General features: G+C 43.5%; 2 protein-coding genes across 6 annotated transcripts; one reads left to right on the top strand and one right to left on the bottom strand.

Annotated features, from left to right (window-relative positions):
* The first annotated feature begins 2,499 nt into the window (after positions 1-2,499).
* Positions 2,500-6,766, top strand: LOC139580354 (voltage-dependent anion-selective channel protein 2). The gene is made up of 9 exons (XM_071408945.1): positions 2,500-2,655; positions 3,511-3,582; positions 3,986-4,035; positions 4,132-4,284; positions 4,362-4,414; positions 4,637-4,864; positions 5,121-5,271; positions 5,495-5,552; positions 5,647-6,766. The coding sequence occupies exons 2-9, from the start codon at positions 3,516-3,518 to the stop codon at positions 5,736-5,738; spliced, it is 852 nt and encodes a 283-aa protein (XP_071265046.1). The 5' UTR covers positions 2,500-2,655; positions 3,511-3,515; the 3' UTR covers positions 5,739-6,766.
* A 59-nt stretch (positions 6,767-6,825) lies between these two features.
* Positions 6,826-18,565, bottom strand: LOC139580355 (catechol O-methyltransferase domain-containing protein 1-like). Of its 5 annotated transcripts, XM_071408950.1 has the most exons (8): positions 17,638-17,759; positions 17,055-17,122; positions 16,728-16,855; positions 11,830-11,935; positions 11,499-11,617; positions 9,376-9,430; positions 9,160-9,293; positions 6,826-7,616 (listed from the first exon to the last, which is right to left on the bottom strand). In XM_071408950.1, exons 3-8 carry the CDS (start codon positions 16,830-16,832, stop codon positions 7,464-7,466), a joined length of 672 nt encoding a protein of 223 aa, XP_071265051.1. In that variant the 5' UTR covers positions 16,833-16,855; positions 17,055-17,122; positions 17,638-17,759; the 3' UTR covers positions 6,826-7,463. The 5 variants fall into 5 exon arrangements, with proteins under 5 accessions (XP_071265051.1, XP_071265049.1, XP_071265050.1 ...); XM_071408948.1 differs by lacking the exons at positions 17,055-17,122; positions 17,638-17,759 and adding an exon at positions 18,442-18,565; XM_071408949.1 differs by lacking the exon at positions 17,055-17,122 and having other exon boundaries at positions 17,638-17,923.
* Between the last annotated feature and the right edge of the window lie 8,307 nt (positions 18,566-26,872).

Raw genomic sequence — 26,872 nt, 5'->3', positions numbered from 1 at the left:
GGAGGGGAAGGGGATCCTAAATCTTTACCTAGTGAAACGTCACCCTGGAGCACTGTGGGCAAGACTGTAATTCAGTTAGCTACACGGTTAGAGGACGTGGTGACACATCTGCACGGGATAGAGCCAGAGTGCAGTGGATTTAAGCGGATTCTGGGAATCGGCTCAGAGCTATCCTGAGCAGTTGACATTTTTGAAATCCCATCCAGTTGATGGCCATGGTTCCCACTGTGTCTGAGGTCCAGTGTCTAATCATGGATTTAACCTACTACTGAGTTTACATGCCAGGTCTGTCTGCTATGGAAAAACAGCATGTCTGTTCAGCCTGATCTTGTTAGCTTAGTTAGTCCCACTTCAGGTCAAGACCTCTGACGATGCTGATTCACTGTTTTTAGTTAGCTAGACCACCGGTTTCTGTTTTGACAATCAAAAGCTTTCTTCAACCACACTGCAGCCCTCCGCTAGCAGCACAGTGATCAGCTCCAGCAAATGTTTATTTAATCACAGCTCAGTTAGTGTAATTCCTTACCATGCAGAATTCCTCCAGTTAAGGTTTCTTGAAGTGTTTCTGACAGCCCGTTATAGTTGCTAATCCAGCTGTCAACAAAATGCAAACCTCCTGAAACTGTGCAGAGAAAATATGACTGCTCAACATATTACCAGGATGTGTACTCTGAGCATGTGCTGACCAACTGGCAAGTGTCTTAACTGACATTTTCAACCTGTCCCTGACTGAGTGTGTAATACCAACATGTTTCAAGCAGACCACCATAGTCCCTGTGCCCAAGAACACTAAGGTAACCTGCCAAAATGACTACTGACCTGTAGCACTCACATTGGTAGCCATGAAGTGCTTTGAAGGGCTGGTCATGGATCACAACACCATTATCCCAGAAAACCTAGACGCACTCCAATTTGCATACCGCCCCAACAGATTCACAGGTGATGCAATCTCTATTGCACTCTACACTGTCCTTTCCCACCTGGACAAAAGGAACACCTATGTGAGAATTCTATTCATTGACTACAGCTTAGCGTTCAACACCACTGTGCCCTCAAAGCTCATCACTAAGCTAAGTACCCTGGGACTAAACACCTCCCTCTGCAACTGGGTCCTGGACTTCCTGATGGGCCACCCTGAGGTGTAAAGGGGAGGTAACAACACATTCACCACGCTGATCCTCAACACGGGGGCCCCTCAGGGGTGTGTGCTCAGTCCCCGCCTGTACTCCCTGTTTACTCATGACTGCATGGCCAGGCACAACTCCAACACCAAGTTTTCCGATGACACAACAGTGTTAGGCCTGATCACCGACAACGATGCGAGAGCCTATAGGGAGGAGGTCAGAGACCTGGCCATGTGGTGCCAGGATGACAAGCTCTTCCTCAACGTGATCAAGACAAAGGAGATGATTGTGGACTTCAGGAAAAAGAGGACCGAGCACACCCCAATTCTCATCGATGGAGCAGGTTGATTGCTTCAAGTTTCTTGGTGTCCACATCACAAACTCATGGTCCAAACAAACCAAGACAGTCGTGAAGAGGGTGCGACAAACGCCTATTCCCCCTCAGGAGACTGAAAAGATTTGGCGTGGGTCCTCAGATCCTCAAAAAGTTATACAGCTGCACTATCGAGAGCATCCTGACTGGTATGGAACTGCTCAGCTTCCGACCACAAGGCGCTACAGAGGGTAGGGCGTACAGCCCAGTACATCACTGGGGCCAAGCTTCCTGCCATCCAGGACCTCTATACCAGGCAGTGTCAGAGGAAGGCTCTAAAAATTGTTCGACTCCAGCCACCCTAGTCTTAGACTGTTCCCTCTGCTACCGCACGGCAAGCGGTGCCGGAGCGCCAAGTCTAGGTCCAAAAGGCTTCTTAACAGCTTCTACCCCCAAGACAAAAGACTCCTGAACAGCTAATCAAATTGCTACCCAGACAATTTGCATTGTCCCCCCCCCCCCCCCCCTTTACACTGCTGCTACTACTCTCTGTTTATTATCTATGCATAGTCACTTTAACTCTACCTACATGTACATATTACCTCAATTATCTCGACTAACCTATGCCCCCGCATATTGACCCCAGCCTCTCTACTGTTATTTTTACTGCTGCTCTTAAATTAAAATATATATTTTTTTACTTAACACTTATTTTTCTTAAAACGGCATTGTTGGTTAAGGGCTTGATAGTGAGCATTTCACTGTAAGGTCTACCTACACCTAGTGTATTCGGCGCATGTGACAAATACGATTTGACATTAGCTGACTGCTAGACCTATCGTGTTAGGTAAAGCACCGTGGTTTCTATGGTGATAAAGACGTCTTCCAGTTGCCAGGTATATTATTTATGAAGACAATTGTATTAAGTTAATTAATACACAAATGTTCAAGTTTTTCAGTCTTGTATTAACACAATTATTAAATATGGGCATAGAAATACTCAAATAAACCCAGAACTCAGTCATCCTACTTTGATTTAGACAGGCAAAGAAACGAACAGCTATATTTATAGGGTCCTGCGATCCTGGGGTCATGAGAGGTTGTTTTGCTTTTGCTGTTTCTCCTTCATCGCCCTCCAGCTGGATAGGACTGTCGCGACGCGGTGTTAGAAACTGCTTGAACAACGAACCAACTATCTGCACCAACGCAAAACTTCCAGTAAGTAATTGCCATAGTTTTGTTTGCTATCTAATTAGGTACCTTGCTTGCCAGCTAACTAGCTAAATGTTAGCTAGGTAGGGGACATGGCCGGGATCCAGCGCTGAGAAATCTGTAGCCAGATAGCTAGTTAGCTAACGTTACATGGATAGCTAACGTTAGTCCATTGTCAAGGGTAAATACATGCCCCGATCTTTGACATATTAACTACAGTATAACTAATTACATTTGGACTTTTATTCGAGGTGGAAATATGTGCCATTGCCTAGCTAGCTAGCTACGTCTTCTTATTGTCTAGTTCAAGTTGAGAGAACAGATTGCTGCTGTGAGTAAATCCCTGTCTGTGATGTAATGGCTTGTTAACTTGCTCGCCGGCTAGCTATTTTGTTAACGGCTACTAGCTAGCTAACTTGACTTTCATTGAACCAGCCGCCAGTCACATTGATATTGCATGTTGTAACGATCTACTGTAGCTAGCTAGGCAAGCAGACAACTTGAGACTTGGCAGGGGCTTTGACGTGCAAATATCGACGTCAAGATGGCTGCTTGCAGATAACCTTGTTCTTCAAAGCTTTACGTGTGTAGAGATGGTTGTGTAGGCCTGGCTATATCCCTTAACGTGTTCACAGTCCTACGAGGAGATGATCCGTACATTCCCTATTATCTGATCAGTTACTTGGTGGTGGAGTACACTGTTACTAGTGAATAAATGGCGAACAACATGCATGTTAGGACTATCCCTTTGTGGCAATACCATCTTTGTCCTACATTTGCTGTAATAGGCTACATGCTGAACTCGGTCAGTAGTACTACGATAGCATAATTTGTCATCTGCCATTTTCCTTCTTGTCACAGGTAGAATGGCTGTCCCTCCATCATATGGTGACCTTGGTAAATCTGCAAAGGACATCTTCAACAAAGGATATGGTAAATGTCTTTGAAACTGGTTGGTTTACCCCTGTAGGAATGATGAGCAGGACACACATTGACCTTAATGTAACAGAGGCCTCTTCTGACAATTTAAACGGTTCACATCACTTTCGTTTGGCCTCTCTTGAGCCCGTAAGGGAATGTTTCCATCAATGCACAGAACACATTTCACACTGACATGACATTTTACAAGGAAGTTAACATAACACCCAGTTAACATTCAATTTGTTCAAGACATGTCACAATTGGGTCCGACTGGATCAGTATTCTCCATGTAGAAGTCCATTTGGCAAGTATTTAAATGTTAATGAGACGCCAATCAAAACAAGGTTAACGCCACTACCTTAATATGTAATGGAACATGTGGTGTCCTGAATGTTATGGTTTGTTCTTTTATTAGGTTTTGGATTGGTGAAACTTGATGTCAAGACCAAGTCTTCAAGTGGAGTGGTGGGTTTGGCTTTTCAATCCTGCCAGGATTACTGTACATTCTGGTTCTCCATAGCAAGATATAGGTGTGCTAAGTCTGTCATTATTGTTATTTAGGAATTCAAAACCTCTGGCTCATCCAACACGGACACCAGCAAAGTCAATGGCAACCTGGAGACCAAGTACAAATGGGCTGAATACGGCCTGACGTTTACAGAGAAGTGGACCACAGACAACACTCTGGGGACTGAGATCACCGTTGAAGACCAGGTAGAGAGGAGAAACCAGTCCATACTGTAATTTGTGAGCTTTCTATTCAGTTATGCTTATTTTTGTTTCTTCCATAGATCACCAAAGGACTGAAACTTACGTTCGACACCCAGTTCTCACCAAATTCTGGGTAAGGTTTGTGGCTTTTTTAATTTCAAGCACAACTAAATGTTTCTCACCAGTCTTTTGAAACCCTGATGTGGATAACATTTATTGTGCATGTTCAGCACTGCATAATCCACCACCAATCTTCCTTTATTGAAAATAATCAGTGATGACTGAACTAGAACAACAGAAATATCAGACTGATGTTTATTCATCCTATCTTCCTCCTCTATTCTCCTTCTAACAGCAAGAAGAGTGGGAAGGTGAAGACTGCGTATAAGCGTGAATATGTCAACTTGGGCGTGGATGTAGACTTTGACTTTGCCGGCCCGGCCATCCATGGGGCAGCGGTGGCCGGATATGAGGGATGGCTGGCTGGCTACCAGATGACCTTCGACACGGCCAAGTCCAAAATGACCCAGAGCAACTTCGCCGTTGGCTACAAGACGGGAGATTTCCAGCTGCACACCAATGTGTAAGCTTCATATCGATTGTATTTTTGGAGGACTTGTGTCTCAGCAGTGAAGTGAAAAGTATGACTGTTTCTACTAGAAAGATGGTCTCCTTTTGTGCTTATTGGTAACTATGGTCTTACCAAGTTACATCGATTTTGAATAAGTTGTAGGTTGATTTGAGTGTTTCAGTTCATCTTTTGTTGAGTTATTATTAAACAAAAAGAGCTCTTCATCAGACAAGGATAACACAATGTATGTTTATGTCCTATATCCCAGTAATGATGGCACAGAGTTTGGAGGGTCCATTTACCAGAAGGTGAATGACAAGCTGGAGACTGCTGTGAACCTGGCCTGGACAGCAGGCAGCAACAGCACGCGCTTTGGCATCGCTGCCAAGTATCAGCTGGACTCCAGTGCCTCCATATCTGTGAGTGCTGCTCTTTTGCTTGTCTTGTTTATCAGCCTGACGGCTGTTTAATATTCAGGGACGGGTTCTGCACGATTAGCAGTTTATTAAATGGGAATGGGTTGTATCAAATTAGATATTTTAGGAAGTAACTGGACAATAGTGACGTTCTTACGCAATGCCAATAATTATCATAACCCGTTGTATTCCATTGTTAATTGTATGTGTTTGTTATATTTCCCAGGCTAAAGTTAACAATGCCAGCTTGGTGGGAGTGGGCTATACCCAGACGCTGCGACCAGGTAAGAACTGTCTCTCACTACTTTGCAATAGCACTGCCAGCCATCACCTAAGTGGGTTGTTGTAGCGAAGTTATTTCTTTTTCCCGTTCTGCAGGTATGAAACTTGTCCTGTCTGCACTGGTCGATGGTAAGAGCATCAACGCCGGTGGCCACAAACTGGGACTGGGCTTGGAGCTAGAGGCATAAGTATCTAGCTATCCTTTCTAGTGAAGTCTTCATATTTTAATATTTGAGGGAATATCAGAAGAATTTGGCCTTATTTATTTCCAACCCAACAACCAGTAAGGGATGTCTCAAAGGAAAGTGATGAATCTAATCTAAAACATGAACAACATAGCCCTCGGTTCTGTCAGTTAGATGGATCCCTGACCTATCAGCCACTGTCATTTCCTTTCAGTTGGTTTGTAGTCAGTCATCCTGTGTGTCCTATGAACAGTAGCCCAGTACCACTAAGCCTGTTATGTATTGGTTTGTAGTCAGTCATCCTGTGTGTCCTATGAACAGTAGCCCAGTACCACTAAGCCTGTTATGTATTCAGTCATGTATTCCTGTACCACTAGTGAAATACATCCTCCTTCTCAAAGAGCGTGTTCATTCTGCATGTTTTACGTTTGTTTTCTTGGTTTTGCTCGGGACAATCCGAGGAGGGTTATATTAAGATGTATACTTTGATTTAATTCTATATATAATAACAATGTTATTATGTTGTCATTGTGTGACAATCCTGAACTGTTGTTTTTCACACTAGCGTATTATATTATACCTTAATTTATATCCTTTCTTTCCCTGTTTCATTTGCACATATAGTAGCCTTCGGTTAGCAACGCTTTGCCTGTTGTCAGGACGGCTCCTACTCAGAATGTTCATCACGTATTCTAGAGACCTTAAACCTCTATTCTATTGGGTGATCTATTTAGCTAATATTCTTGAGGACATGTTAATTAATTATGCTTACTGCTTCGCCACCCATTCTGCGGTCTTTGGCAGACCCATACGATCTTGATTACCTAACCTGTTTCCTAGTTGAACATGGTAATATACATTGCCAAATGGGATTTTCTGGGTGTCATTAGAAAGGAAAAGGGGAAACTATTATAACTGAGCGAATCCTCCACCTCCCCTTCCCCTAGCTGTGTATAAATGATATGACTGGGAAACCAGAAACCAAGTCCACTTGTCTGTCTACCTTTACAATAAAGTCTTTAAACAAGTCAGTCCTTTGTTCTTGGATAAGTCATGGCGCCTTCACACGGTTGGACAACATGAAAAGTCACTTGTTTTACAATTTAATGTACAGCTAAAACATAATGAACATTTAAAACAACATTACACATTACTTTGGTCCTTTCTAGGACCATCAAGTTATTTAATCGCATGGTTTGCTGTGAATTATCGCAACTTCAGAATTTGCTCAAATTAAGGTGTGATTTAAGATTCTTCATAAAAAAAACAAGAATATTGACATCTTAATTTTATCTAAAGTAACAGTTGGCAAAATTATGTAAATTGAGAAAGCAGACACCCGACTTGTTTTAAGAGGTATATTTTCAGACAATGATATTTAAAAAAATAAAAAAGTGCACTAAAATTACAAAGTTACCTGATTCTGACAGCCCTAGTTCTTTCATTTAATCCTTTTCAGGTCACATATATTCAAGGGCAGCATTACACACATGGATTTAATGACAAACAACAATTTGAAAAGTCAGCACTTGTACCAAAAAGATGGCAAGTACTATCTGATTATCATAACGTAAAGCTACTTCTCAGTAATTGGGTACTACAGTTTACCACAGTAAAGGCCAGTGTTGGTCAATTATAACCCAAAGGTATTTGATACTACAGTACAGACCAGTGTTGGCCAATCTCCCATTTAGTACTAAAGTTTTAAGACCTGTCTCCTACATAGTGTTAGAGTTTGAAGGCCAGTGTCACGCCGTCACCCACAGTGAGCATGCTGATGTTGATCCTGACATCCCGGTACAACTTCTTGTTCAGCTTGTCAATGGCCTGGGTGTCAATGTCATCAGCTGCAGGGTTTACCACCTTACCACTCCACAGAACCTAAAGCACAGAGCAGCAGCATCATTATATTGTGTATATGTATATTACCATTCAAAAGTTCGGGGTGATAAATGTCCTTGTTTTTGAAAGAAAAGCAAAAAAAACATTGCAGTTAAAATAACATCAAATTGATCAGAAATACAGTGTAGACATTGTTAATGTTGTAAATGACTATTGTAGCTGGAAACGGCTGATTTTTTATGGAATATCTACATAGGCGTACAGAGGCCCATTATCAGCAACCATCACTCTTGTGTTCTAATGCCACGTTGTGTTAGCTAATCCAAGTTTATCATTTTAAGAAGGCTAATTGATCATTAGAAAACCTTTTTGCAATTATGTTAGCAAAGCTGAAAACTGTTGTTCTGATTAAAGAAGCAATACAACTGGCCTTCTTTAGACTAGTTGAGTATTTGGAGCATCAACATTTGTGGGTTCGATTACAGGCTCAAAATGGCCAGAAACAAATAACTTAGAAATTATCTCTAACCAGGATAGAAAGAGTGGGAGGCCCCGGTACACAACTGAGAAAGAGGTACATTAGAGCGTCTAGTTTGATTAACAGACGCCTCACAAGTCCTCAACTGGCAGCTTCATTAAAAAGTACCCGCAAAACACCAGTCTCAACGTCAACAGAGAAGAGGTGTCTTCTAGGCAGAGTTGCAAACAAAAAGCCATATCTCAGACTGGCCAATAAAAAGAAAAGATAAAGATGGGCAAAAGAACAGACACTGGACAGAGGAACTCTGCCTAGAAGGCCAGCATCCCGGAGTCGCCTCTTCACTGTTGACATTGAGACTGGTGTTTTGCGGGTACTATTTAATGAAGCTGCCAGTTGAGGACTTGTGAGGCGTCCGTTTCTCAAACTAGACACTCTAATGTACTTGTCCTCTTGCTCAGTTGTGCACCGGGGCCTCGCGCTCTTTTTTTCTATTCTGGTTAGAGCCAGTTTGCGCTGTTCTTTGAAGGGAGTAGTATACAGCGTTGTACGAGATCTTCAGTTTCTTGCCATTTTCTCACATGGAATAGCCTTCATTTCTCAGAACAAGAATAGAATGATGAGTTTCAGAAGAAAGGTCTTTGTTTCTGGCAATTTTGAGCCTGTAATCGAACCCACAAATGCTGATGCTCCAAATACTCAACTATTCTAAAGAAGGCCAGTTTTATTGCTTTAAATCATGACAAGTTTTCAGCTGTGCTAACATAATTGCAAAAGGGTTTTCTAATGATCAATTAGCCTTTTAAAATGATAAACTTGGATTAGCTAACACAACGTGGCATTGAAACACAGGAGTGATGGTTGCTGATAATGGGCCTCTGTACGCCTATGTAGATATTACATTAAAAATCAGCCGCTTCCAGCTACAAGTCATTTACAACATTAACAATGTCTACACTGTATTTCTGATCAATTTGATGTCATTTTACTGGACAAAAAATTGGCTTTTCTTTCAAAAACAAGGACATTTCTAAGCGATATCTTTTAGTTGCTTACGGCTGTCCATGTGATTTGAGACTACAGTCCTCATATTGAAACACTCACGTTATCAATGGCAATAATGCCTCCTTTCCTCACTAGCTGGAGTGATTTTTCATAGTAGTTGTCATAGTTTGCTTTGTCTGCATCGATGAAGACGAAGTCAAATGTCTCGGCCTCGCCATTGGCCAGGAGGTCATCTGAGGAAGAGGAGCGAGTGTGAATACATTTGTTCATTGTCTTGTTTGTAATGGATCTGTTATAAACATGTTATTACTATACCTAGAGTTTTCAATGCCGGCTGGATGCGTAGATCTATTTTATGTTCCACTCCAGCCTGCAAAGAAAGCACAGAAGTAGACCTGGTGGTTGAGTTATGCATGGTTACACATGGTTACGCATGACTTTCTGACACCAATTTTGTGCTCTGCTTACAATGTCGACAATAAGGGCTTTTCTTGAAGGTGGTAGGTAGGTGAGATAAAAACGTCTGTTATCAGGTGAGACCATTAGTAATGGATGCTCTGACAGACTCTCTATGATGGATCAGATTACTTTCACATTCCCATCAATCTATTACACAACCACAGCCAGTCTATCAAAAGCTTGAATTGATTTTGACGAGGGACTGTGAAAAAGCTGAGTTTATATATTTTTTGTAAGGTCCAGAATATCAGCAGTGTACTGTACATCTACAGGTTCACATCTATGGGAATAATGATGAACTTAAAGGTATTTTTTTCATAACAGAGTGTTTTGTGCTTGGTATCTTAGCTCCATAAAAGCAACAACCATAACAAGCTGCACACCCATCGAGCCGCGAGGTACCATCGAGGTGCACACCCATCGAGGCGCTCACCCATCGAGGTGCAGCTAGTTCTTAGCCCAGTGAGACAGCTTTTCTGATGCCATGCAAATGTGTTTTTTTTTTATTTTTTATTAATTTTTATTTCACCTTTATTTAACCAGGTAAGCTAGTTGAGAACAAGTTCTCATTTACAACTGCGACCTGGCCAAGATAAAGCAAAGCAGTTCGACACAAACAACAACACAGAGTTACACATGGAATAAACAAACATACCAATAATACAGTAGAAAATATATATATACAGTGTGTTCAAATGAGGTAAGATTAGGGAGGTAAGGCAATAAATAGGCCGTAGTGGCGAAGTAAATACAATATAGCAATTAAACACTGGAGTGATAGATGTGCAGAAGATGAATGTGCAAGTAGAGATACTGGGGTGCAAAGGAGCAAAATAAAAAAGTAACAGTATAGGGATGAGGTAGTTGGATGGGCTATTTACAGATGGGCTATGTACAGGTGCAGTGATCTGTGAGCTGCTCTAACAGCTGTGCTTAAAGTTAGTGAGGGAGATATGAGTGTCCAGCTTCAGTGATTTTTGCAGTTCGTTCCAGTCATTGGCAGCAGAGAACTGAAAGGAAAGGCAGCCAAAGCAGGAATTGGCTTTGGGGGTGACCAGTGATATATACCTGCTGGAGCGCGTGCTACGGGTGGGTGCTGCTATGGTGACCAGTGAGCTGAGATAAGGCGGGGCTTTACCTAGCAAAGACTTATAGATGACCTGGAGCCAGTGGGTTTGGCGACGAATATGAAGCGAGGGCCAGCCAACGAGAGCATACAGGTCGCAGTGGTGGGTAGTATATGGCACTGTGATAGACTACATCCAATTTGTTGAGTAGAGTGTTAGAGGCTATTTTGTAAATGACATCGCCAAAGTCAAGGATCGGTAGGATAGTCAGTTTTACGAGGGTATGTTTGGCAGCATGAGTGAAGGATGCTTTGTTGCGAAATAGGAAGCCGATTCTAGATTTAATTTTGGATTGGAGATGCTTAATGTGAGTCTGGAAGGAGAGTTTACAGTCTAACCAGACACCTAGGTATTTGTAGTTGTCCACATATTCTAAGTCAGAACCGTCCAGAGTAGTGATGCTGGCAGGTGTGGGCAGCGATCGGTTGAAGAGCATTTAGTTTTACTTGAAAATGTAGCTTGAGTGCCAGTCTGTTTCATCATGCCAACTATTACAGTAAAGGAGTTGGCAAGAGCACAAACAGATCTGGGACCAGGCTATAGAAGGAGACAACAGATCTGGGACCAGGCTATAGAAGGAGACAACAGATCTGGGACCAGGCTAATGTGAATAAAATAGTTTCAGAATGTAACTTGTTACCTGGGGAGCTTGACAAGGCTAGTGGTGCTATCCCTTACAAATACACCCATGTCTGGCCTGTACACGCCAGAATCACTACAATGGTGTGAGAGATGACATATAGTCAATCAAATGATTCTGCTCGCTGAAATGCCTGTCTAAAAGAGTTACGTCAACAGTAGGTCGCGTAGCACTGGTGTGTCAGAGAAAGCAAACACAAATCCACATATCACCTCTTTCCAGAAGGGTTTGCCGATGTTGGGGTATTCGTCTTTGATGTCACAGGCCACCATCTTCCCGTCGTCTGGCAGAACCAGCGCTATGCTCAGAGTGTTGTACCCTGTGTATACTCCTACAGGGAAGACAAATAAAACAAGTATTATGAGACTCGTATACAGTAAATGTTTTACATAAAAACAGTATATAATTTTGCGAGCCAATATGGACTAGAATTACACTACGTTATTGGTGGTGATAGCAACATTAAATAAAACCCTAGGCTACAGAAACTAGTGAGAAGAGATTATTACATGTGATAAAGAGTATAATGTGAATAATGTTTACCGATTTCTATAGCCTTCTTGGTTTTGATGAGTCTCGCCAGGTTAGCCATCAGCTGAGACTGCTCAGCGGCAACCATGATGAAGTTCCAGGAATCATCCATCGTCCTCTGGAAGATAAAACAGAAGAAAGGAGATGTTCATGTTTTGTTTTTCTCCAAAAATAGAAAAGTTAACATGATAAACAGCCTGTTTACTAAGTGTACATTTATATTTACAAGTCCCAGACCCAGACACTTGTGAACAGAGAGTGTGTGACTCCCTGTTCACCTACGACTGCATGGCCAAGCACGACTCCAACACCATCATTAAGTTTGGCGATGTGGTAGGCCGACAACAATGAGATAGGGACGATTTCTATAGCCTATAGGGAGGAGATCAGAGACCTGGCAGTGTGGTGCCAGGACAACAACCTCTCCCGCAATGTGTTCAACACAAAGGAGATGATTGTGGACTACAAGAAAACGATGACTGAGTACGCCACCCCCACTCTCATCCACAGGTCAGTAGTGGAGCAGGTTGAGAGCTTTAAGTACCTTGGTGTCCACCAACAAACTATCATGGTCCAAACACACCACGACAGTCGTGAAGAGGGCACGACAATGCCTATTCCCCCTCAGGAGACTGAAAAAATGTGGCATTGGTCCTCCGATCCTCAAAAAGTTCTACAGCTGCACCATCAAGAGCATCCTGACTGGTTGCATCACTGCCTGGTATGGCAACTGCTTGGCATTCGACCGCAAGGCACTACAGAGGGTAGTGCGTACAGCCCAGTACATCACTGGGGCCAAGCTTCCTGTCATCGAGGACCTCTATACCAGGCGGTGTCAGAGGAAGGTTCTAAAAATTGTCAAAGACACCAGTCACCCACGTCATAGACTGTTCTCTCTGCTACCGCGCGATACCGGAGTGCCAAGTCTAGGTCCAAAAGGCTTCTTAACAGCTTCTACCCCTAAGCCATAAGACTCATGAACAGCTAATCAAATAGCTACCCAGACTATTTGCATTGTGCAGTCGTAAAAACCTTCCAAGCGCTATGATGAAACTGGATTTCATGAGGACCGCCACAGGAAAGGAAGACCCAGAGTTAACTCTGCTACAGAGGAAACGTTCATTAGAGTTACCAGCCTCAGAAATTGGAGCCCAAATAAATGCTTCACAGAGTTCAAGTAACAGACACATCTCAACATCAACTGTTTAGAGGAGACTGCGTGAATCAGGCCTTCATGGTCGAATTCCTGCAAAGAAACAACTACTGAAGGACACCAATAATAAGAAGAGACTTGAGTGGGCCAAAAAACACGAGCAATGGACATTAGACCAGTGTAAATCTCTCCTTTGGTCTGGTGAGTCCAAATTGGAGATTTTTGGTTCCAACCGACGTGTCTTTGTGAGACGCAGAGTAGGTGAACGGATGATCTCTGCATGTGTAGTTCCCACCGTGAAGCATGGAGGAGGAGGTGTGATGGTGAGGGGGTGCTTTGCTGGTGACACTGTCTGTGATTTATTTAGAATTCAAGGAACACTTAACCAGCATGGCTACAACAGCATTCTACACCGATACACCATCCCATCTGGTTTGGGCTTAGAGGGACTATCATTTGTTTTTCAACAGGACAATGACCCAACACACCTCCAGGCTGTGGAAGGGCTTTTTGACCAAGAAGGATGGAATGCTACATCAGATGACCTGACCTCCACAATCCCCTGACCTCAACCCAATTGAGATGGTTTGAGATGAGTTGGACTGCAGAGTGAAGGAAAAGCAGCCAACAAGTGCTCAGCATATGTGGGAACTCCTTCAAGACTGCATTCCAGGTGAAGCTGGTTTAGAGAATGCCAAGCGTGTGCAAAGCTGTCATCAAGGAAAAGGGTGGCGACTTTGAAGAATATCAAATATAGTTTGATTTGTTTAACACTTTTTTTGTTACTACATGATTCCATGTGTTATTTCATAGTTTATGTCTTCACTATTATTCTACAATGTAGAAAATTGTAAAAAAAACTAAAAAATGTTTGACTGGTACTGTACATATTGCATCAACTAACCTGTGACTAACCTGTGCCCCCACACATTGACTCTGTACTGGTACCCCCTATACATCTAGAGCTCGTGCTGCTAGGTGACCTAAACTGGGACATGCTTAACACCCCAGCCATCCTATAATCTAAGCTTGATGCAATCTCACACAAATTATCAATGAACCTACCAGGTACCACCCCAAGCTGTAAACACGGGCACCCTCATAGATATCATCCTAACCAACTTGCCCTCTAAATACACCTCTCTGCGATCACTGCCTCATTGCCTGCATCCGTAATGGGTCAGCGGTCAAACGACCTCCACCCATCACTGTCAAACGCTCCCTGAAACACTTCAGCGAGCAGGCCTTTCTAATCGACCTGGCCCGGGTATCCTGGAAGGATATTGACCTCATCCCGTCAGTAGAGGATGCCTGGTTATTTAAAAAAAATGCCTTCCTCACCATCTTAAATAAGCATGCCCCATTCAAGAAATGTAGACCCAGGAACAGATATAGCCCTTGGTTCTCTCCAGACCTGACTGCCCTTAACCAACACAAAAACATCCTGTGGCGTTCTGCATTCGCATCGAACAGCCCCCGTGATATGCAACTTTTCAGGGAAGTTAGAAACTAATATACACAGGCAGTTAGAAAAGCCAAGGCTAGCTTTTTCAAGCAGAAAATTGCTTCCTGCAACACAAACTCAAAAAAGTTCTGGGACACTGTAAAGTCCATGGAGAATAAGAGCACCTCCTCCCAGCTGCCCACTGCACTGAGGATAGGAAACTGTCACCACCGATAAATCCACTATAATTGAGAATTTCAATAAGCATTTTTCTACGGCTGGCCATGCTTTCCACCTGGCTACCTCTACCCACAGCACTGCACCCCCCACAGCAACTCGCCCAAGCATTCCCCATTTCTCCTTCTCCCAAATCCAGTCAGCTGATGTTCTGAAAGAGCTGCAAAATCTGTACCCCCACAAATCAGCCGGGCTAGACAATCTGGACCCTTTCTTTCTAAAATTATCTGCCGAAATTGTTGCAACCCCTATTACTAGCCTGTTCAACCTCTCTTTCGTGTCGTCTGAGATTCCCAAAGATTGGAAAGCAGCTGCGGTCATTCCCCTCTTCAAAAGGGGGGGACACTCTTGACCCAAACTGCTACAGACCTATATCCATCCTACCCTGCCTTTCTAAGGTCTTCGAAAGCCAAGTCAACAAACAGATTACCGACCATTTCGAATCCCACTGCACCTTCTCCGCTATGGAATCTGGTTTCAGAGCTGGTCATGGGTGCACCTCAGCCACGCTCAAGGTCCTAAACGATATCTTAACCGCAATCGATAAGAAACAATACTGCGCAGCCGTATTCATTGACCTGGCCAAGGCTTTCGACTCTGTCAATCACCACATCCTCATCGGCAGACTCAATAGCCTTGGTTTCTCAAATGATTGCCTCGCCTGGTTCACCAACCACTTCTCTGATAGAGTTCAGTGTGTCAAATCGGAGGGCATGTTGTCCGGGCCTCTGGCAGTCTCTATGGAGGTGCCACAGGGTTCAATTCTCGGGCCGACTCTCTTCTCTGTATATATCAATGATGACGCTCTTGCTGCGGGTGATTCCCTGATCCACCTCTATGCAGACGACACCATTCTGTATACTTCTGGCCCTTCTTTGGACACTGTGTTAACAACCCTCCAGACGAGCTTCAATGCCATACAACTCTCCTTCCGTGGCCTCCAACTGCTCTTAAATACAAGTAAAACTAAATGCATGCTCTTCAACCGATCGCTGCCTGCACCTGCCCGCCCATCCAGCATCACTACTCTGGACGGTTCTGACTTAGAATATGTAAACAACTACAAAACCTAGGTGTCTGGTTAGACTGTAAACTCTAAACTCTGGTTAGACTGTAAACTGTAGCACGCGCTCCAGCAGGTATATCTCTCTGGTCACCCCCAAAGCCAATTCCTCCTTTGGCCGCCTCTCCTTCCAGTTCTCTGCTGCCAATGACTGGAACAAACTACAAAAATCTCTGAAACTGGAAACACTTACTGTATCTCCCTCACTAGCTTTAAGCACCAGCTGTCAGAGCAGCTCACAGATTACTGCACCTGTACATAGCCCATCTATAATTTAGCCCAAACAACTACCTCTTCCCCTACTGTATTTATTTATTTTGCTCCTTTGCACCCCATTATTTCTACTTTGCACATTCTTCCACTGCAAATCTACCATTCCAGTGTTTTACTTGCTATATTGTATTTACCTCGCCACCATGGCCTTTTTTTGCCTTTATCTCCCTTATCTCACCTCATTTGCTCACATTGTATATAGACTTATTTTTCTACTGTATTATTGACTGTATGTTTGTTTTACTCCATGTGTAACTCTGTGTTGTTGTATGTGTCGAACTGCTTTGCTTTATCTTGGCCAGATCGCAATTGTAAATGAGAACTTATTCTCAACTTGCCTACCTGGTTAAATAAAGGTGAAAAAAAAATACAAAAAAATATATAGCTACTGTTATTTTATTGTTACTCTTTAATTATTTGTTATTTGTCTACTTTCTTTTACTTCAGTTTATTTTTGTAAATACTTTCTTAACACTTATTTTTTCTTAAAACGGCATTGTTGGTTAAGGGCTTGATAGTGAGCATTTCACTGTAAGGTCTACCTACACCTGTTGTATTCGGCGCACGTGACAAATAAAATTAGATTTGATGTGATTTGTACAACATAATAAATGGTTCCCCCTTGTGGCAAAAGACAGACACTATGGACAGACACTATGGACTTTGGACAGTTTCTACTGCTAGGCAAATATCTGAACATATTTGATAATGAAGACATGAGTAAATCCGGACCTTCTTACCAGTCGGAGTTTTTTCAGGGCCGGATGCTCCCTCATTGAATGATTGAGGACATACTGCATCAAGGGGTTATCTTTCGCCCCAGAGTGACTCTTGAAGATGTCCATGGAAAATGTGGATCTTCTTTTGCCTGGAGGGAGCAATCATGTCAACTGATGAGTAATCTCAAGATGGCTATATGGTACAGATACTGTGGTTTAAGTGTTTGATAATTTAACAATAATGGGAAACAATACACGATGACTCTCGCTGTCTTATTTGACTGTTCAACGTCATCTTGACATGTGATGAAATTGATAAGGCGGCCACGTTGATTCTACCCCCCTTACCAATGTAATAACCAGCCACAAAGACAACTCCAAGTGTAGCGGACCCGATCAATGCTTCTCTGGATACACTGTGAAAAGACATTGTAACAATGTTTCTCCTCGCTTATTCATTGACCGTTTGACAGATCAATGACTTCTTACCGTGTAACAAGCTGTTTCCTTGTTTGCTATACGTAACCGCGGAGCTGTAATATAGTGGCGCACCCTAAATATAATGCATACACATCAACGGACAATATATTAAGTTGCGCTTATATTACAATGTTCTAGGTCAAATTAATAATAAGCGCGTGCACGTGACCGCTCATGCGCTAAAACCACCCCAACGGCTGTAACGTCCATAGCCACAAGTGGTCTGCAATTTAACACCATTTTACTTTGAGCAAGATACTGTTGAATTGTTCACTTGTCATCCAACTCCATTCAGACACTGACATTTTGTACCATTATATCTTATGGCTGCAAAATTATCAGAAAGATTTGTACAAAGTTCCTCATCAACATGAACAAATAACCTGATCTTCACACGATGGAGCACGTATGGAGCACGCACCAAAAGTAATGCATACAGTAACCTACTTACCGCGTATAAAGAGATGAATTCGACGAACTATGAATCTGCGTGGTGCCAGTTATGTTGTACCGTTAGGTGATTCACTGTATAAAATGGCCTCTGAGAACAGGGAGGGATGGAGGGAGGGTCTCTGATCCCCGATTCATGAATAATCCAGTTAACACTTGCTTCACCAAATCTAGATAATGGTATTGCTTTATCATGTGCTCATAACCACGGTAGTTTTACACAAAGACCTAGCTGTGTAGGAGCGTCACCAGACACATGGTAGTTTTACACAAAGACCTAGCTGTGTAGGAGCGTCACCAGACACACTGTAATAGTTGCCAAGGTTGTGAGTCTTCGGTGTCGCTGTAAAGTTTTGTATTCTATTACGACAGTTCCCCCTATCCTATTCCATTACTGGTTTGTGGAACATACAGTTCCATGGACTCTGCTGTTACAGAAACAACAACACAGTATCCTAGAACACTTAAGAGAATGTGGATCATTGGTTGTCATCACAACACAGAGGCCAACAAGGACAGTCAGTTTGAGCAGTGTGTTAATTTTGAACTCAATGTTAAACTCGTCTGACAATAGTTCCAACAGGAATATGTGAATAGGCAATGTCCAAAACATTAGCCTATAGCATATTTGCAAGTCCATGTCCCAAAAAATCATATCATTCTAGACTACTATAATTTTGCAATGTCATTGTTGATTTGCAAATTCTATAATCTTAATGACTACAGTCAGTGTCCCAGGTATGTAGTATTTACTTTTCTACCACAGCACAGTCGGTAACCATGGTAACCGTGGACTATTATTTACCTTTTGATGTCATTTCAGATACCTTACGAGGGTAATGACACGGTCACCCTCCAGTTGATTCTGTATCACAGAAAATCCAGGTCAACCCTACCTACCTCAACCCCTTGTTCATCTGGCCTGTTTGTGACTGTCTGAAATACCTCTTTAGAGCAGCCGCGACGCATGTAACGTGATCATGAAAAAATAAATAGCTGGGGGAGATGACCAACATGTGATGCATACTTTCGTACAGAGAGGGGCGCTGTTGTCATGTTCAATGTTCAGTATACTGTATTGTTGGAGATATATATCCACTGGGCCATTGGTCCGCTACTTTCACCTAACAAAAATGTCATGTTATTGCATCTACAATATGCTCTTGCATGTCGGCTGGTTGACTTATTTTCTATCATATTAAAAAGCAGTATGATTTTTCACGAGGCTACACAATGAAGTCCATGTGAACAATGTAACATAGACTAACTCTCTGCCTCTGTGGTATTTTGACCCAGTTACATACAGTATGTGTTGGTGTGGTGATCAGCAGGCCAGTGGGAGCTGATATCTCTGATCTGTAGCTGAAGTCTTCTCCTCAGGGCCTTTTAGTTCCACAACCATGCCGTGTGATAGTGTGGTGACAGCATGCTCCCACCGAGAGGCAAGGCTCTGCATGGAGAGACGGCTGGAGGATGGGGGGCGTCATCACAGGGCCCTGTGTAGGATCCTAATAGTGCCAGACACACACCATAGCTACATCCCAAATGGCATCCTATTCCCTATTTAGTGCACCACTTTTGACCAGGGCCCATAGGGCTCGATCTGGTCAAAAGTAGTGCACTATGTAGGGAATAGGGTGCTATTTGGAATGCACACATCCCATATCAGTGGTTAATCCAGTCATGAGGGGACGACTCCCTTTCATCTGCTGCTCTGAGACACATGAGCACAAGGTCAAGAGCAGCTGGCGTTATGTCAGAGACAAATGGTGTAGATAATTAACTTCAGGGGAAAGAGGGGGATGAGAGAGGAGGGGAGTGAGGAGGGGAGAGGAGGGGCGAGAGGGGGTGAGAGAGGGGGAGAGGAGGGGAGAGAGGAAGAGAGAGGAGACACTGAAAATGTCAGTGCCTCCATGACTATGTCATTACATAATCTAAAATCATTATTGACTGCATTAGTTCATGATATGCTTCAGTTTTAAGAGCTTTGGGTGATGATATGCCTCAGTTTTGACAAGCATAGGGCAGAATAAACACAGGATAACACAGTGACTAACCAATTATATTATTATTTCTCGTCCCCAGTAGAAAGGTCAGGGCAAGCAGCTGCCAGGTGTGCCACTAGAGGGGTGCAAATAGCACCAATTAATTTACTGACAGAGAGAGAGAGAGAGAGAGAGAGTATACTACTTTGTGACCTCAGCGGCATACATTGTGAATAGCAGAGTATTATCTCAGAGACCTGGTGAGTAACAAAGTTCCCAATATAAAATACAAATCACGTGAAGTGATACACAGTTCCAGAATCTGTCTGTCTGAGTGTCTACAGGTTCCATCCTGTCCAGTTGAACCGTGAATACAGAATCTGTCTCTCTGAGTGTACATCCTGTTCAATTGAACTGTGAATACAGAATCTGTCTGTCTGAGTATCTGCAGGTTCCATCCTGTCCAGTTGAACTGTGAATGCAGAATCTGTCTCTCTGAGTGTCCATCCTGTACAATTGAACTGTGAATACAGAATCTGTCTCTCTGAGTGTCCATCCTGTTCAATTGAACTGTGAATACAGAATCTGTCTGTCTGAGTATCTGCAGGTTCCATCCTGTCCAGTTGAACTGTGAATGCAGAATCTGTCTCTCTGAGAGAGTATTTCCCCATGGGGACCAGACATGGGAGCTCATAGCCACAGCTGGCCCCTTGAGGTGAGGAAAAGACTGGAGGAGTCTGCCAAGGGGCACCCCTCACCCCTGGTAAGGGAGTAAAGGCAATATCACACCATCACACAACAAATCCAGATGGGATGCATTACTCCTCCGTATGTCTGGGAAATTTCTGTGGTGTGAAGGATATCATTATGAATGCCATTCTATTTCTCTGATCTCTACAGTCTTGGGCTACTGTGAAGGATATTATCATAAATACCATTCTATTTCTCTGATCTCTACAGTCTTAGGCTACTGTGAAGGATATCATCATAAATACCATTCTATTTCTCTGATCTCTACAGTCTTAGGCTACTGTGAAGGATATTATCATGAATACATTTTTGTACATAATGTTGCCGCTACCATCTCTTATGACTGAAAACAACTTCTAGACATCAGGACTGCGATTACTCACCACGGACTAGCAGAATCCTTTTTCTTCTTTCACGACTCTGACGAGCACGAGGCGGAGGATCTTCGGCTCTCTCGGGAACAGCATACAAAGCTCTCCCTCGCCCTCCATTTGGGAAATGTGACCATAATTCTATCCTCCTGATTCCTCCTTCCAAGCAAAAATGAAAGCAGGAAGCACCAGTGACTAGATCAATAAAAAGGTGGTCAGATGAAGCAGATGCTAAGCTACAGGACTGGAATATGTTCCGGGATTCCTCCAATGGCATTGAGGAGTACACCACATCTGTCATTGGCTTCATCAATAAGTGCAACAATGACGTCGTCCCCACAGTGACTGTAGGTACATACCCCAAGCAGAAACCATGGATTACAGGCAGCATCCGCACTGAGCTAAAGGCTAGAGCTGCCGCTTTCAAGGAGCGGGACTCTAACCCGAAAGTTTATAAGAAATTGTGCTATGCCCTCCGACGAACCATCAAACAGGCAAAGCATCAATACAGGACTAAGATCGAGTCGTACTATACCGGCTCTGACGCTCGTTGGATATGGTAGGGTCTGCAAACCATTAAAGACTACAAAAGGGAAGCACAGCCGAGAGCTGCCCAGTGACACGAGACTACCGGAAGAGCTAAACTACTTCTATGCTGGCTTTGAGGCAAATAACACTGAAACATGCATGAGAGCACCGGCTGTTCCGGAAGACTGTGTAATCACGCTCTCCGCAGCCGATGTGAGTAAGACCTTTAGACAGGTCAACATTCACAAGGCCGCAGGGCCAGACAGATTACCAGGACGTATACTGCGAGCATGCGCTGACCAACTAGCAAGTGTCATTCAACCTCTCCCTGTCCAAGTCTGTAATACCAACATGTTTTAAGCAGACCACCACAGTGCCTGTGCCCAAGAACACTAAGGTAACCTGCCTAAATGACTACTGACCCGTAGCACTCGCGTCTGAAGCCATGAAGTGCTTTGAAAGGCTGGTCATGGTTCACATCAACACCATCATCCCAGAAACCCTAGACCCACTCCAATTTGCATACCGCCCCAACAGATCCACAGATGATGAAGTCTCTATTGCACTCCACACCGCCCTTTCCCACCTGGACAAAAGGAACACCTATGTGAGAATGCTATTCATTGACTACAGTTCAGCGTTAAACACCATAGTGCCCTCAAAGCTCATCAATAAGCTAAGGACCCTGGGACTAAACACCTCCCTCTGCAACTGGATGCTGGACTTCCTGACTGGCCGGCCCCAGGTGGTAAGGGTAGGTAACAACACATCCGCCACACTGATCCTCAACACAGGGGCCCCTCAGGGGTTCGTGCTCAGCCCCCTCCTGTACTCCCTGTTCACTCATGACTGCACGGCCAGGCACGACTCCAACACCATCATTAAATTTGCCGGTGACACAACAGTGTTAGGCCTGATCACTGACAACAACGAGACAGTCTATAGGGAGGAGGTCAGAGACCTGGCCGTGTGGTGCCAGGACAACAACCTCTCCCTCAACGTGATCAAGACAAAGGAGATGTTTGTGGACTACAGGAAAAAGAGGACCAAGCATGCCCCCATTCTCATCGCCAGGCTACAGTGGAGCAGGTTGAGAGCTTCAAGGTCCTTGGTGTCCACATCACCAACAAACTAACATGTTCCAAGCACACCATGACAGTCGTGAAGCCTCACGACAAAACCTATTCCCCCTCAGGAGACTGAAAAGATTTGACATGGGTCCTCAGATCCTCAAAAGGTTCTACAACTGCACCATCGAGGGCATCCTGACTGGTTGCATCACTGCCTGGTATGGCAACTGCTCGACCCACTACAGAGGGTAGCGGGAATGGGGTCAAGCTTTCTGCCATCCAGGACCTCTATACCAGGCGGTGTCAGAGGAAGGCCCTGAAAAGGATATCATCATGAATACCATTCTATTTCTCTGATCTCTACAGTCTTAGGCTACTGTGAAGGATATCATTATGAATACCGTTCCATTTCTCTGATCTCTACAGTCTTAGGCTACTGTGAAGGATATCATCATGAATACCATTCTATTTCTCTGATCTCTAGTCTTAGGCTACTGTGAAGGATATCATCATGAATACCATTCTATTTCTCTGATCTCTACAGTCTTAGGCTACTGTGAAGGATAACATCATGAATACCATTCTATTTCTCTGATCTCTACAGTCTTAGGCTACTGTGAAGGATATCATCATGAATACCGTTCTATTTCTCTGAGCTCTACAGTCTTAGGCTACTGTGAAGGATAACATCATGAATACCATTCTATTTCTCTGAGCTCTACAGTCTTAGGCTACTGTGAAGGATAACATCATAAATACTGTTCTATTTCTCTGAGCTCTACAGTCTTAGGCTACTGTGAAGGATAACATCATGAATACCGTTCTATTTCTCTGAGCTCTACAGTCTTAGGCTACTGTGAAGGATATCATCATGAATACCGTTCTATTTCTCTGATCTCTACAGTCTTAGGCTACTGTGAAGGATATCATCATGAATACCGTTCTATTTCTCTGAGCTCTACAGTCTTAGGCTACTGTGAAGGATATCATCATGAATACCGTTCTATTTCTCTGAGCTCTACAGTCTTAGGCTACTGTGAAGGATAACATCATGAATACCGTTCTATTTCTCTGAGCTCTACAGTCTTAGGCTACTGTGAAGGATAACATCATGAATACCGTTCTATTTCTCTGAGCTCTACAGTCTTAGGCTACTGTGAAGGATAACATCATGAATACCGTTCTATTTCTCTGAGCTCTACAGTCTTAGGCTACTGTGAAGGATATCATCATGAATACCGTTCTATTTCTCTGAGCTCTACAGTCTTAGGCTACTGTGAAGGATATCATCATGAATACCGTTCTATTTCTCTGAGCTCTACAGTCTTAGGCTACTGTGAAGGATATCATCATGAATACCATTCTATTTCTCTGAGCTCTACAGTCTTAGGCTACTGTGAAGGATATCATCATGAATACCGTTCTATTTCTCTGATCTCTACAGTCTTAGGCTACTGTGAAGGATATCATCATGAATACCATTCTATTTCTCTGAGCTCTACAGTCTTAGGCTACTGTGAAGGATATCATCATGAATACCGTTCTATTTCTCTGATCTCTACAGTCTTAGGCTACTGTGAAGGATAACATCATGAATACCATTCTATTTCTCTGAGCTCTACAGTCTTAGGCTACTGTGAAGGATATCATCATGAATACCGTTCTATTTCTCTGAGCTCTACAGTCTTAGGCTACTGTGAAGGATAACATCATGAATACCGTTCTATTTCTCTGATCTCTACAGTCTTAGGCTACTGTGAAGGATATCATCATGAATACCGTTCTATTTCTCTGAGCTCTACAGTCTTAGGCTACTGTGAAGGATAACATCATGAATACCGTTCTATTTCTCTGAGCTCTACAGTCTTAGGCTACTGTGAAGGATAACATCATGAATACCGTTCTATTTCTCTGAGCTCTACAGTCTTAGGCTACTGTGAAGGATATCATCATGAATACCGTTCTATTTCTCTGAGCTCTACAGTCTTAGGCTACCACCTGATGCTGTTTTGACTTACTGGACTTGACTTATTCCTTTCAGCTCCTAGCGGAGTGAAGGGCCTCAACAGCCTTTGGGGCGGCAGGTAGCCTAGTGGTTAGAACGTTGGGCCAGTAACCGAAAGGTTGCTAGATCGAATCCCCGAGCTGACAAGGTAAAAATCTGTTGTTCTGCCCCTGAACAAGACAGTTAACCCACTGTTCCTAGGCTGTCATTGTAAATAACAATTTGTTTTTAACTGACTTGCCTAGTTAAATAAAGGTTCAATTAAAAAAAAAAAGTAAAATAGTGTATCTCCAGCTAACTTAATGTGTTGATATTGTGGTATCCCGGGAGGTCTACCCTGGGGGGTGGTAATAGAGGGGAGGTACGTGCTGCGACGTTGGCTCCCTCTGCTGGCAGTACACGAGCTGAGCACCCTGACACGGATGGCTCCAAGTAGAGGTAATTAGGGGAAAGTGCCAACCAGCTGTGGAGGCCACATAAAAGGAGCACTGTGGCACACCGTGGGAGAGACTGACAGAGAGCCAAACTTATGTGATTTTCTTTGTTATGTTTATTTTATGGCCTAGTAAAGTCATGTTTGCTGACTAAAACCTCCTGGTCTCTGTGTTAATCACTGCACGCTCAACCCAACGCCCCACGGTTTACCGCAATATGTTATGAAAGATACAAATAAATTCAGGAAGACTATATTGACCGGTACGGTATGTAGTTTAGCTGAGTTGCTACGGCATGCGTAAATCATAACCTACAAGTCAAGGGGGCTTTTGTTGAAATGCTATGTATCTATAGTATGTGTGTGGTGTGGTATACTTCCTCATTCATACCAGAGAGGTTATATCCTATCATCGGCTACCCAAACGGCACCCTGTTCTCTACATAGTGGTCTCTGGTCAAACGTAGTGCACTATGTAGGGAATAGGGTGCCATTTAGAAAAACAACCCTTTTCCTGAGATCCCGTTAAGTAAATAGAAATACCCTTCGAATACCTCCCTATCACCCGGCTCTCACTGTGAAATGTTAGCTTGTCAGAATACCCTTCAAATACCTCCCTATCACCCGGCTCTCACTGTGAAATGTTAGCTTGTCAGAATACCCTTGAAATACCTCCCGATCACCCGGCTCTCACTGTGAAATGTTAGCTTGTCAGAATACCCTTCAAATACCTCCCGATCACCCGGCTCTCACTGTGAAATGTTAGCTTGTCAGAATACCCTTCAAATACCTCCCTATCACCCTGCTCTCACTGTGAAATGTTAGCTTGTCAGACAACTTCGTTTCTCTCAACTCTTCAATTTGCCTTTGACAGGAGTATTTCTCCTTTGATTGACAGATGAGCGAGCAATAAGGCTTCATCCAAAAGTGCAGTCTTGATGGTTCGATTTGACAACCCTCTTCAAGCTAAATATACTCATATTGCATCATCTTGACAACAGAGTGAAGTGAGAGACAAAACCTAGTGTTGAGGAGGTTGATAGTCTAGTATTCTGCTTCATTCCTTTTAGCCGGTCAAATCCATACATATTATATGATATATTCCATAGCATCAAATGTAATATTACTGTTTTATTTGTATCTATTATGGATCCCCATTAGTTCCTGTCGAGGCAGCAGCTACACTTCCTGGGGTTTATTATTGATCCCCATTAGTTCCTGCCAAGGCAGCAGCTACACTTCCTGGAGTTTATTATGGATCCCCATTAGTTCCTGCCAAGGTAGCAGCTACACTTCCTTGGGTTTATTAAGGATCCCCATTAGTTCCTGTCGAGGCAGCAGCTACTCTTCCTTGGGTTTATTATGGATCCCCATTAGTTCCTGTCGAGGCAGCAGCTACTCTTCCTGGGGTTTATTATGGATCCTCATTAGTTCCTGCCGAGGCAGCAGCTACTCTTCCTGGGGTTTATTATGGATCTCCATTAGTTCCTGCCAAGGCAGCAGCTACTCTTCCTGGGGTTTATTATGGATCCCCATTAGTTCCTGCCGAGGCAGCAGCTACTCTTCCTGGGGTTTATTATGGATCTCCATTAGTTCCTGCCAAGGCAGCAGCTACTCTTCCTGGGGTTTATTATGGATCCCCATTAGTTCCTGCCGAGGCAGCAGCTACTCTTCCTGGGGTTTATTATGGATCTCCATTAGTTCCTGCCAAGGCAGCAGCTACTCTTCCTGGGGTTTATTATGGATCTCCATTAGTTCCTGCCAAGGCAGCAGCTACTCGTCCTGGGGTTTATTATGGATCCCCATTAGTTCCTGTCGAGGCAGCAGCTACTCTTCCTGGGGTTTATTATGGATCCCCATTAGTTCCTGTCGAGGCAGCAGCTACTCTTCCTGGGGTTTATTATGGATCCCCATTAGTTCCTGTCAAGGCAGCAGCTACTCTTCCTGGGGTTTATTATGGATCCCCATTAGTTCCTGTCAAGGCAGCAGCTACTCTTCCTGGGGTTTATTATGGATCCCCATTAGTTCCTGCCAAGGCAGCAGCTACTCTTCCTGGGGTTTATTATGGATCCCCGTTAGTTCCTGTCGAGGCAG

Source organism: Salvelinus alpinus, chromosome 7 (genome assembly GCF_045679555.1).
Source record: "Salvelinus alpinus chromosome 7, SLU_Salpinus.1, whole genome shotgun sequence".
In the NCBI taxonomy this organism is placed as follows: domain Eukaryota; kingdom Metazoa; phylum Chordata; class Actinopteri; order Salmoniformes; family Salmonidae; genus Salvelinus; species Salvelinus alpinus.
This window is presented reverse-complemented; position numbering and strand designations above follow the sequence as displayed.